General features: G+C 46.4%; 1 protein-coding gene across 1 annotated transcript in view; it reads left to right on the plus strand.

Annotated features, from left to right (window-relative positions):
- Nucleotides 1–332: 332 nt before the first annotated feature.
- The window catches only part of MARCHF4 (membrane associated ring-CH-type finger 4), a 110,493-nt gene continuing 97,395 nt past the window's right edge, over nt 333–13,430 (plus strand). The window contains exon 1 of the mRNA XM_003925562.4: nt 333–2,202. Within this exon, the coding sequence (XP_003925611.1) occupies nt 1,684–2,202 (519 nt within the window). The 5' untranslated portion in view covers nt 333–1,683. The remainder of the gene's footprint in view (nt 2,203–13,430) is intronic.

A 13,430-nucleotide genomic window follows, 5' to 3' on the forward strand; every position in this document is an offset into this window, starting at 1 on the left:
TCTGCGAGGAGAGGTAGCAACAGCGAGCCCAGCCAGCCAGAGGCGGCGGAGAGGAGGAAGGGGCGGGGTGGGGGGGCAGAGAGCAGGCCGAGGCCGCCCTTGGTGGGGGTAGCGGGGGCAGAGCTGCCGAGCGGACCCGGCAGCCGCCCTCTTCCGCCCCCACCCTCCAGAAGCACTCTTGCCTGATTGAGAACCGAATTATTCCACTAGTATTATTTCGTTTTTTATTACCCCCCCTCCTCACTCCCCAGCCGCCCCCACCCCCACGCCTGCCTCGCCTCTGGTTGCATGGCAGCGCTGCCCGGGCGCGGGGGCTCAGGGCTGGCCCCCAGGGAAGGGGGAGGAGGAGGAGGATCATGAAGGCCGGAGTCGCGACCGCGCCGGACGGCGGGCAGCAGCCAGAGGACGAGCCGGAGCAGCCCCCGCCCCGGAGACACCCGGACGCCGAGCAGCAGTCGCCTCCGCCGCCGCAGCAGCAGCAGCTGCGGGCGCGGGCCGACCCGGAGCCGGAGGAGGAGGGCTACCGCGACCCAGAGGAGGAAGAGGAGAAGGCGAGGCCACTCGCCCGCCCGGACCTGCCCTTCTCGCGGCTCTTGCCCCTCGCCCGAAGGGACCTTTGATGGAACCGAGGGGAGGGGGCCACGGAATTGCCGACTGCAGCAGGGGTGGGCTGGGGGCTGAGATAATGTAACCACTCCTTTCTCCTGTTCTCTCCCACACGCCCCTCTCCTCTACCCCTATTCTCTGCTCCACCGCCCTCTCACCCCGGTACACACACCCTTCCTCTAGCCAGGATCTTCAAGCTCAGGAAGGAGGCGCCTCTGCAAGGGTTAAACGATCTTTTCTTGTTCTCCCATCCTTTTCCCTCCCCAACCCTGTATTTTAACCTCCCTTCTCCTAATTGGCTTTCTCCTCTTCTGGGTAGCCCTTTGGCTGCAGAGGCAAAACACAAGCCCCTAGCCCGGTTTCACCTGCAACCCCCTCCCCCACCCAACTGCTCTCTTAAAAGCAACTCTGGTGCTTCTGGGGGTTAATTGCCCCAGTTTTCTGCCCAGGAGAATTAAAACTTCTCCCAATCTTCTCTCCTCCCCTACCTTGGCTCCCCCTAACCTCTGTCACTGAGAAAAACTATCTTTTCTCTCTCACACATGCAGTCCTCAGTTCTTCGTTGAGCTAGTTTTCTCTAAGCTCAGCTCAATCCACTCCAAATTTGATTTACAATTGTCCCCACCCTTTCATATAAAAGAAAGATTTCTCACTGCCCAGGAATTTGAGAAGAACCCAATAATCCTTTCCTGGGGAACTTTTAAACAATTCGACATTGATCTTACAGCTCCAGTGGCCCCTCTGCCACACTTCTGTCTATCCCCCTGCTCCTACCAGCGTCCTCAGGTCAAAGGCAGAAAGGAGAAACCCTGAACAAAGTTGGAGGTTGGGGTGGGCATGTGAGGGCAAGAAAAACTTTTTTGTTATTGGGCTTTCCAGGTGGAGTTCAGAATCAGTGACTCACAGTTCTCAGTCCTGGGAGCAATTTCTTTGCTACTTGGAGGGGTTGTAAGAAAAGCCAGTGAGAAAGCAGACTCCCCCCACAACACAGATCCACTGTGGACCCCCAAACCTGTCCTGCCCCCCTCTTTAAAGACTCTGGCCGCCCCTCTTGGGCTCTCTGCTTCCACGGGGCACATGCTGATGCCCCTGTGTGGGCTGCTCTGGTGGTGGTGGTGCTGCTGCTGTGGCTGGTACTGCTGTGGACTGTGTGCTCCAGCCCCCCAGATGTTGCGCCACCAGGGTCTCCTCAAGTGCCGCTGCCGCATGCTCTTCAATGACCTGAAGGTTTTCTTACTGCGGCGCCCTCCTCAAGCGCCCCTGCCCATGCACGGCGACCCCCAGCCCCCTGGTTTGGCGGCCAACAACAACACCCTTCCGGCTCTAGGCGCCGGGGGGTGGGCAGGCTGGAGGGGCCCCCGAGAAGTGGTGGGCAGGGAGCCCCCTCCTGTGCCACCTCCACCGCCCTTGCCACCTTCTTCTGTGGAAGATGACTGGGGTGGCCCAGCCACAGAGCCACCTGCCTCGCTGCTCAGCAGTGCCTCTTCAGATGACTTCTGTAAGGAGAAGACGGAGGATCGCTACTCACTGGGCAGCAGCGTGGACAGTGGTATGAGGACCCCACTCTGCCGCATCTGCTTCCAGGGGCCAGAACAGGTGAGTCCCCTTTTCCCTTCTCCTGTTTCCTGTGATATTTTCAGGTCTTGCAGATTGCTACTCGCCTACTTGCCCTGGGGAACCATTATGTTGTCTTTGGTATGAGGACTCTGTGTTTAAGAGCCCCTCATTGCTGTTTCTTGTGGTTAAGTTTGCCCAATGAGTGTCTGGTTCCTGGTGGAGCCTGTTTGGTAGTTCGTTTGTGTTCTAGATTTTGCATTTTCCTTCCAACGTTGGTGTCTTAGATTCCATCCCCAAATTTCACAAACATCCTCAGAATAGAAGATCTAGAAGTAATAGAGTGAAGAAACTTGGTGGTACATTCACACTGGTTGCCAAAATATCCTTTTATCTAATTTGTTGTTAGTAACATTTCCTCCAGCCCACCTTCAGTCCTATATCCCAACTTCTTCCTTCTCTGAGAGTATGCTGAGATCTTGTTCTCTTTCCCTGTTCTCATAGGTTGAAATTCAGTAAGCTTGTTCTTTCACTTTGGGCAACCTCCTTTCATATGGCATTAACATCCTCAGCATTATGTTCTAGTGACTGAGGAGGAAATGGAGAGGGATTCTAAGTCCAAGACTACATGGTTTGTTAAGACACTTCTTGGCAGACTCAAATCTTTCTATGTTGAAAACAGGCAGGTAAATGGGAAGGGCTTGCAATATCCAAGGGCTTGCAATATTTCTCTTTTCAGACATAAAGTGTATTGACTTAGAAAGTCCCTTAAATGGGCCGGGCGCGGTGGCTCAAGCCTGTAATCCCGGCACTTTGGGAGGCCAAGGCGGGTGGATCACGAGGTCAAGAGATCGAGACCATCCTGGTCAACATGGTGAAACCCCGTCTCTACTAAAGGTGCAAAAAATTAGCTGGGCATGGTGGCGTGTGCCTGTAATCCCAGCTACTCCGGAGGCTGAGGCAGGAGAATTGCCTGAACCCAGGAGGCGGAGGTTGCGGTGAGCCGAGATCGCGCCATTGCACTCCAGCCTGGGTAACAAGAGCGAAACACCGTCTCAAAAAAAAAAAAAAAAGAAAGTCCCTTAAATGTTCCCCATCCAGAATAGGGGATGCCAGCTCTCTCATGGACCAGAGCTTTCCCAAGTCTGGCAGGTTTTCCCTACCATATTCATTCACATTTTCACAGACACCTCTCCCAAGTTCACCTACAATCTGGTGTCAGCAATGCTGGATGGCATGTGTACATTCTTCAAGAACCATAGAATGTGTCAACACTCTAAAGAATCCCAGATAGAAAGGCTCACCCAGTTAGTGATGCTGGAGAAGGAATATTCAATTGCAAGCTGGGCAAGGTTATGTGTTCCCATAAGCCACTTCTTCAGTAGTTTCCTGAAGAGCAGGAAGACTTCTGGATACTTCTTGGGCAAATGGCAGTGCAGCAGGATGCCATGCTAGGCTTCGACTGGCTCTGGTTCTTGCTGAGGGTGTGTTCTGTAAGATGCAGACTTAGCTCACATTTTCATTTATTTTTTCTCTTTGCTCTCAATAGATAAATAACTTTAGGGACCAGTGATGCCTGGAGCTATAGCCTGGCATTATGAGGGAAAATGGTATAAATCTCATTGTGAATAAACGTCTCTGAGATCCTGGGGGCTGGATTCTTTCTTCTTGTGACTAAGATTACCTAAGTATCTAATAAAGTGTTGTCCAGAGTTGAAAACTCCTGTTAGGCAAAAAGCTCTAGATTGCCTTTCCTTCATTCCTTCTCGCCACTTCCAGCACCAGCCTGTGGCAGAGCTATAGGGTAGAGTGGCTTGGCAGACAAGAGGGTGCCTCCCTTTGATATCTGGATCTTGCCCTCATCAAGTACTTCATACTTTCCAAAACAATCATTTATTTATTTCCTAAATTCCGAAAACATTTCTTTCGTCTCCCATATGGGCTCAGGTCAGCATGTCACAGGAGCTGCTGGCAGTGTGGCTTATGGCAAGAGTACTCTTGTCTCTAGAAAACAGCAGGATTGGAGGTTCCCTGGGATAATATTTCCCCTGCTGTGTGAACTTCTCCAAATAGCTTTATGCCTCTGGCTTCTTTTCCAACTTACGTGATTTGGAGACACATTTTCATGCCTCTCCTTTCTTCAGAGGTGTGTTGGGAGGGTCCAGGAAAGAGCAAGTGTAAAAATATTTTAGAAGAGATTTATATATAATGAGCAGGTGTTTTTAATAACAGAAATCTGTATTTTATTGAAAAAAAGAAAAAGAAAAGGATCATTGGTAATATTGTGAAATACCCTCATGTGATACAAGATCTGGTCAGAGGTTAGAAGCTTTCCTTTCTTGTTCATTATTTTGATGATGTGTCATAAATAAGGCTTTAAATAAAAAAGCTAACACCAGTAAAGGAATGGGCTCTATTACATGGGAGGATTAGGGGGCAATGTCTGCATTAAGACTGGATCAAATTAAACACTTCCTGCATATGATTATTATGTTTTAGGGGTTTACTTTATCTGTGCAGGAGCCAAGAGGCTTTAATGGGATTGTGTTATAGTAGTAATAAGAGCAATGTGAGTACTACATTAGATGTGAAGAACACAGTTTCCCACTTCTCATTTTTTTCCCATAGCATTTCTATGAAGGAGACAAAGGAGAGGAGATAAGGGAAACTCTAGAGAAGGAAGAAAGAGATAGAAACAGAGATAGAGACAGCAGAGGAAACAGCAGAGGAGGAGAGGGAGAGAAAGAGAAGGACAGAGAGGAGGAGGAGGAGGAGAAGGAGGAGGAGGAGGAGGAGGAGGAGGAGGAGGAGGAGGAGGAGGAGGAGGAGGAGGAGGAGAAAGGAGAAGCTAAAATTTCTGTATTTTAGTTTCTGTTCAGGGAGAGAGCTGTCCAGCAATTGTCTACACATGGCCCTGGAGGAAATGTGGTCTGCAATCTTAGTAACTGAATGTGTTGGTCTTATCTCTGCCCAAACAAAGGAATTAAGCAGACCCCCATCTCCCCTCTCCCCATCCCCCTAGTCATCTGCTACTGCTATAGGGACTGCCAAAAAATGAATATTTGATCTTTTCCTGCCAAGGGCTTGCAATATTTGTGGTGAGGAACAACAAGAGAATCCAGCTAGTTTCACCTTTGCACCTGTCTACAAAGGACTTTGCATCCATTCATTGATGTATGCATTGATTTAACAAATTTTTGGGGGCACCTACAGTGTGCCAGTTGCTGTTCCAGATATGAATATTTGGAAGTGAACAAAACCAGTGAGATTTCTGCTCTCCTGAAGCTGACATTCTAGTAGAGACACAAAAATAGACAAGTAAACTTGTAGGTAAATAAGGTGATTTAAGTGCTGTGATGAAATTTTAAAAGGAAAATGAGTTAGAAAGAAATGAAAGGGAGGCGGTGGGAAAGGTACCACCACATTAGATCAGGTAATCAGGAAAAATCTTCCTAAGAATACGTCATCTGAGCTGACATCTAAATGATGAGAAGGGCCCAGCAATGCATAGGTCTAGGGCAAGAGCATTTCAGGTGGAGGAACTAGCAAGTTCAAAAGCATGAATGTGAACCAGCTTAGCACACTGGAAAAACAGAAGAGAAGACAGGAGGAAAGAGAGGGATAGGTGTGAACACTTATTTTGAGAACCTACTTGGCTCCATGCTGAAAGCTACTGAGTAGCCGCTCTCGTCTCTACCATCCATTTATATTGAAGAAGGGTCAGGACCCATGAGACTGTAGAACCAGAGTCCAGCTCACAGCCTCCTCACTCTCCCTTTTTGGTTGAAGCTGCACTAGCCCTCTTTGCCGGACAATGTACCATGGTGGTTAAGCCGATCTCTCTGAAGCCAGATGGCCCTGGTTGGAGGCCTGAACAAGTTACACAGCCTGTCTGTGTCTTGGATTCCTGGTTTTGTTAAACTGGGATAATAATAAATAATAGTCCCCATGTCATAAGATTATTCTGAGCATCAAATCAGTCAATACTATAAGAGCAGTGCCACCATAGTGTTTTGTTACTGTTATTATTACTATCTTAGATGCAAGAGAGTGCTTTTCCTGTCAAATTTAAAAGGAAAACTGTGCCCCAACCCACAGGCTGTCAGGAAGCCACTATGATTGTGGCATGGATGTGGACTGTTTCTTGCAGACTTATAATGCTCTAGGCACAGAGTACAGTTTGTCTGTTTCCATCATCAAACTCTTTATTAAACACCTACCTCTTGCCTGCTGTTCTACTGGACAAGGTCCAGAGACGTAGGGTAGATGTGGTCCTGCCCTCTGGGAGTGTCACAATCTAACCCAGACATCACAGGGGCTGATAGAGATCAAGAACACACAGACAGTGAGGCTGAGTGAATTACAGTAATATCAGGTACAAGAAAGAGATGCATGTTTAAAAGCAGCTAGTGGGCGGGGTGCCTGTTCGAAAAGACAAGTGGGAGAATTTGCCACTTTATCTGCAGTTAGTTAGAGAAGGCTTCTCTATTGCTGCAGGAGACCAAATGAGAATAGATTTAGGCTGCAAGGCTGAGGTTAGACAGACGGAATTAGAAGAGATTTGTCCCCCACCCCCACACCGGATTGCCATGGTGGATTTTATCTTTGTGGAGCAACCTCCAGGCATTCCACACATGGCTACCTTGAAAAGAGGTGACTCTGCCTCCCTGCTGCGCAGCTGTGGAGTGCCTAGAGGTAAGTATAAAGATGAAATCCACCATGGCAGTCAGAAGCTAGGGCGGGAGGCCACCTGTTCTGACCCTAATGGAAAGTAGGACATGTGTCTGGAAAAGTGTAGCAGGCTTCATCTGTCTTTTTTTTCTTTCTGGGGTTGGCTTCTCTGGAGTTCTGTATTCAGAAGGGGCAACAATACTATGGAATGTTCTAGTCAGTGTTTTGGTTAGTTGGGGAGTAAGATATGGCTTATGGGGCTGGGGCCATCTGGAGACCCTAAGATGCAATGAGAACTTGGGAATGGAGCTCAAGTAGAGCATTTTAGAAGAGACTTAAATTGTGTACTTAGTCATTTTTGTGCTATGGTTTGATTTTCTATTTCTTTGTGTGGTTTTTTAGTATCTGTCTCCACAAGGAAGAGACCCATCCCTAACATTTACAGGCCCCAGGGCAGGCGTATAAATGGACGTTCACATACCATGGGCCAAAATTTAAAGTAATAAGTCCAGCTAACAAACTGCTAAACAAAATATATTCTCTCCTCCTTTCCTGAAAAATATTGCTTCAAAACAACCTGAAAGACAGGTTTGAATTTAGAACTTTGAGATGTCTCTGGATTCTGTGTTAGCCAAATGGGGATAACTGTCCTTTGGTCTACAGGACATTCTGATTCTCTTTCCAGTGCTGACTCCTGTACCAAAGAGCCTTGGACCCACATGTACGGACAGTCCAGCTGGCTTGTCCAAGCTCTGTCCATACCATCCCCCAAACAGTTGGCAGTTTGCCTCAATCTCTGCCCTTGGGCTAGAGAGGCAACAGTTTATGGATCCAAGGAAGAGAGTCCTGCAGGTTCTGGGAATAAGTTCATGGCTGTCTGGACAGGAATTCCAGGGTTCTGGGTAATTGGAGCATATTGCAGAAGACAGGCAAAGTTCCTTGACCCTTCAGACTCCCCACACTGTGGGGAGAGATGCAGCTGAAGGGTCAGCAGAGTGGGGTCCTGTAAAGCTAGGGGTGCTCTTGCCTCGATCTAAGGGGAGCACTGCAAAGGGACTATAAGATCCTTGGAGGAAGTGAACTGTGTATGTTATGAATCATCAGCTCTCAACCCACTACCTGGTACCTGCTTCATGCTCTGTGAGTATTTACTGAATGAACCAGCCTCTGGAGCTCATCCAGTGGGCAGCTTCATAGGTAGGAGAACTGGGGAAAAGAGAACATTTAGGAAAAAAGTGGTGTCAAATGCTAAAGTTGTGCTCTGCAGAAAGGATCCACAGGGCAGAACCTTGGACAGTGATAGAATTTCCAGGGAAATAAACTTGGGTTTCACTATTAGAACAAACTTTCTATCAAGGCTGTCCCAAGATCTTACAGGCTGCCTTAAAAGGGGGTTCTTATGGAGACCTGGGACTAGATAATCCTCAAGATCCCTTCTGTGCTTGGGACCTGGAATTCATAAATAGGATCATTTTGGGGTCCAGGGAGACTTTTAATCTAAGCAAAAAGAGATGATTCCCTCACCGTCTCCAATTCAAGGGGTCATCTCATCTCAGGGCATCTAGCCCCAACATACACGTTGCATGGCATTACATGAAGATTACAAATATGTCTTCAGCAAAGATTGGAAAGAACAGTCTCTGTCCAGTGTTCATAGATTTCCTAAGTTGTTGCCAGCCACATTGTTGCTGCAATTGTAAATCTTCACCATCCACAAACCATGATGGAAGAGCAAGTCCTTCATGGTCAATAGGCAACAGATACCATCATGGGCCCAAGGATACAAGACCATCCTGGGAAAGGGGGAGCCTGGTTATCTCCAGGAGTTGTGAGCTTTCAGTTCCTACTTCTGCCAGTCCTGGTCATACTTAAATTGTAAGCTCCAAGAACCTTTTCTTCGCTCATGGCTCTTAACAAGGCTCTAATTCTTTATTGGGAGATGAGAGAAGCATGTTAAAACCCCATCACAGGGAGACAGGCTATTTCACAGATACAGTTACCTTACACGCATGCACTTGCTCACGCATAAACACGAATATAATGTTGAATGCATCTGTCTCACTTTCACAGACAGAACTGGGAATGAGAGGAGGGGAGATGCCTGTGTCTTGACAGTTGCGGAGCAGTTCTCAAATCAAGTGTTTGTAGATTCTCTACACACTGTTCACTTTGGCGTAATCCTTCACTTACCAGTGTCAGCCTGTGGTGAGTTGACCAATTTATTGGGTGTGGCTTCTAGTTGAGCACGCTTACCAAGAAAGTGACTTAAGACCAGCAGGGCAGGAAGTTGTGAAATATGGATTTTAGAAGAGGCTGGGAGAGAAAAACGAGAGAGACTGGGACTCTGTCTTTCTCCTCTCTGCCCCTTTTTCCAGCTGGCATGCTGGAAAAGCCCAGCTGTGGCCTGTGAGATAGGGGAGGGAGAGGAGGTTGGAAGGAGAGGAGACACTCAAAGGAGTGTGGGAATGAGCGAGCTGCTGCTTGTTTGCTGGGAAGGAAGCCAAGTTGGAAGTCAGCCTGGATGTAAAGGAGCTGGCATGTAAATACTGTATGGCCCAAGCTATATACCATCCCCCTCTGGAGATATATCATATGTAAGCCAGAGTTTACATGTGCATATAGAACACATTTCATGCCTCCTTCTCTGTTTGATAAAGGCAAAGGTGGCATATACCCAGGGCTGACTGTCTCATGACAAAAGAGCAAAACTGAGTAAGTTACAATTTGAAATCCAGGTAGATGCAAATTGTCAGAGAAAGAAAGGGGGGAGTTTGCAAGTGTAGGTTCTATCCAACTCTGTGATCCAAGAATGACCTTATGCCCCACAAGGGGGATACAAGGACCCCAGTCTTGGACCCAGCAAATTGTACTCATGAGGATTTCTACAGGACCTGTCCATAGAGGTGTTGAGAAGAACAGATTAAAGTATTTTTCTTTTGTGGAAAGGTGGTTTTGTATGTGGTTGAATAGAATCAATATCAATGTCTCTGAAAGAACCCTCTTGAAGCCACCCCAGTGGCTAGCATAGTGCTAATCCTTTTCCCTCCCTACTCACACATGTTCATTCCAGATTAATGGTGCCATCTTTGGTCCCTAGAACGTGTGTGGTAGAAGACGTATTTGTGTGTGTGTGTGCACGCCTGTGTGCACACTTATGTATATACACTAAAAGGCCAAGCAACAGGGTATGGATGACCCCTTGCAATCTCATCCAACCTCATTTTCTGTTCCTATAATGACAAATAGTGATGATTCTTGTTCTAGTGATTATAGTGATCATTATCTTGACTTGAGACCATTTGGTCTTATTTCTTGCATTTCCTTATTCTATTGCAGAATGGTGGGAAGAACATGGGCTTTGAAGGCCAAAAGGCATGGATTTCATTCCCATTTAGGGGCCTGCCCAGCTGAGTGGTCTTGGGCAACTTATATAACTTCCATGGACCTCGATATTATTGTTTATAAAAGAGATAAAATACTGAGTTTGAACACTTGTCAGGAATTGACATAAGGCATTAAAGATCTAGGCACCCAGCAGCTACTAATTGAATGGGAGTGATATTTACTCCATCCCACCAGTGTGTCTCAGAGACCTGGAATGGAGCCCGCAGATCACACTGTTGCTTTTCCGACTACCCTCTCTCACTGGAGTCTTTAAAAAATGAGATGTCTAAGGCTATGCTTCCATCACAGTAAACCCCAAGAAGTTTTTGTGCTTGACAATCAGGGATGCGTGTTTGACCCAGCCTCTGTTTAGCAGACTTTCGGCCTCTGTGTTGTCTGACTCAGCTGAACTCTGTCCTCTCTTCCTTGGGTCCCTCACTCCCAACATAGTTGTCTTTATTCATCTCCATCATCCATGTCCCTGACAGATCTTTATTAAGCAGCACTCTCTCCTTGGCAGGAACTATGTAGAAAGACACTTTCCTGGACTTTTGAGTCCCTAGAGGTCAGGGGCAGACCATGCATACAGACGAGCATGCAGAAGAAGTGGTAGAGGAAACACTTGCCCAATATGCGACAGCAAGCGACTTGCATTGAGGGTCCTCCCTGGACTAGTGTTTCTGAAAGCCTGAGATGGGATAGACAGCCCCCGGTAGACATGATGTTAAATAACATTGATCCCAAATAAGAATGTTGTTCCCTTTTCAGTTTCCTCTCATGCTTCATGATATGTCTAGGACAAAATCTCACCATAGTGATAATACGTCTTTAACACCTTTCTAATGGTCTCAGTCTGCTTTATAAACAAAGAGAGAAGGCATTAGACTCAGAGTCTTCGGACACACACTTATATTTAGCTAGAATTTGTCACCTTGTTTTGTTTGTATATGTGTCTATTCTTTTTTTTTTTTCTTTTTAATGGGCTTTGTTTTTTTTTTTTTTTTTTTTTTTTTAGAGCAATTTCAGGTTCACAGGAAAATTGAACAGAAAGTACAGAGAGTTCTCATGTACCCTGTCCTACCCCACCATCAACCTCCCTACTTTGGCCAAGCACAGTGGCTCATGCCTGTAATCCCAGCACTTTGGGAGGCTGAAGTGGGAGGATCACTTGAGCCCTGGAGTTTGAGACCAGTCTGGGAAACATAGCAAGATTCCATCTCTAAAAAAAAAAAACCTCTCACCAGGGTGGAACATTTATTACAATTGACCCTACATTAACACATCATTATCACCCAAAGTCCACAGATTACATGAAGGTTCACTGTTGGTATTGCACATTCTAAGGGTTTTGACACAGGTATAGTTACATGTATCCACCATGATGGCATCATATAGAATGGTTGTAATGCCCTAAAAATCCCCTCTGCTCTACCACCTATTCATCTCCCTACTTCCCCTCCCAATCTCCCAGCAAAATATTTGGCCTTTTCAAGGATGTCATATAGTTGGAATCATACAGTGTGTAGCCTTTTCAGATTGGCTTTTTCACTTAGTAATGTGCATTTAAACTTCCTCCATGTCTCGGTGTCTTTTTGTGGTTGATAGCACATTTCTTCTTAGCGCTGAATAATATTCCATCGCATGGATATCCCAGAGTTTGTCTATTCTTTTTATGGCAAATGGTACCAGTTTTTCATTTATGGCAGTGACAAAAAGTCTCCTTTAGAAATAAATTTATTGAAATAGAAATGTGAGACATTTAAAGGCAAATGTTAAGTTTGAAGAAAATAATAGTATAGATGGTACATGAATACATCAAAAAGTATGTGACTGAAGTTATTCTGACCTGGCTACATACTTTAAAGTAGTTTTGAAACATCTGTGGACATCAAGAAGTGCTTTAGGAAGGGAATGATACATGGAGTCCCAGGCTGTGATCCCAGGGTGGTGCCCTGGAATCTACATTCTCAGTCTCTGGCTTTGAGAATTCCAAAGTAGGGGATTACTTCAGGAATACTGTATATTAGTAGGAAACCAAATGGGGAGAAGAAATGTATTTACCAGACCTGATGTTCTGGAACAAAAAACAGAGGTGTGGGCCCTAGAGGAGGAGAGAAGAGTTCATTGGGAGGGTATGATGTAATAAAAAATGCAAGTTCGGTCATTCTCCACTTGCAGAGTTCAATTAATAAGAGCAAGATCTGCTATGAAGAAAATGACTTTTTATTCCAAAGCTAGCTTAGGGGAAGAAGTGCAGGCTTCTTGCCTTACGGATACCATTTCATTTTTAGAGCAGAAAGCAGATTCTTTTAGACGGGGTCTCGGCGTGAAAGGCACACAGTGGAGGAAGCAAGCAGGTGGAGGTCTGCATAATTCATTTTAGTGCCAATCTACTGGGTGGCCAAGCTGGTGACTGCTGGGAACTTCGTGGGCAGAACTAGACTGTAAATGTGCTCGAAGCTCTCCAGGTGGGAGAAAATTTTGCAGTGTGCATGCGGGGTTGCAGATTCACTGTTGCCTCTTCAGGCAACACCTGGTAGGTGGGAGTTCCACTTGAGCTTCTAAGCACATCGTTAGGTGAACTTGCCCTGTAGATAGTGCCTGATGAAGAGGAGGTAAACGGCTACAATTGCCTTTCTAAAGGACTAAGTAGGAAGTGGGCATCAGGGGGAAACAGAGAAAAGAGAAGAGGAAAAAATAATAATTCATTATCTTTTTCTTAGAAAAATAGGGTACTTGGTTACAAAAGGACCATGTGACCTCAGGAACTAGTGGCCTGTCACCCACGGCAGAGGTAGGAAGGGATGCCTCTTGGATCTCTCTTCTCTCCTGCCTCAGGGATCTGAGAGCTGTAAGTCCTAGATGGGATAGCTGTGAGACGGAAAAGACTGACCGACATGGGCTCCGACATGAGTAAATTGCTAACTTACTATGATAAGACATTGAAGCTTGGGGGTTTGCCTGTTACCCAGCTAATGTTAATTTCCCCGACTAATACAACCATAAATTCCCACTCCTGAATTATGTTCTGTGGGTATGCTTGCCTGAAGACAAATCTGGGGCTTGCTTCCCATTTCTCCCCATTTGGTTTCCTTCTCCTAAGTTCCAGAGCAGTGCAACGGATGATCCACAGCCCAATCCCTCACAGTTCATTAAGTCCCAACAATGAAGTGTTTCAGCTCAGGAATGACGTTTCATTTTTGCCTTCAAGTCCC

The sequence above is a fragment of the Saimiri boliviensis genome, chromosome 5 (assembly GCF_048565385.1).
Source record: "Saimiri boliviensis isolate mSaiBol1 chromosome 5, mSaiBol1.pri, whole genome shotgun sequence".
Lineage (NCBI taxonomy): Eukaryota > Metazoa > Chordata > Mammalia > Primates > Cebidae > Saimiri > Saimiri boliviensis.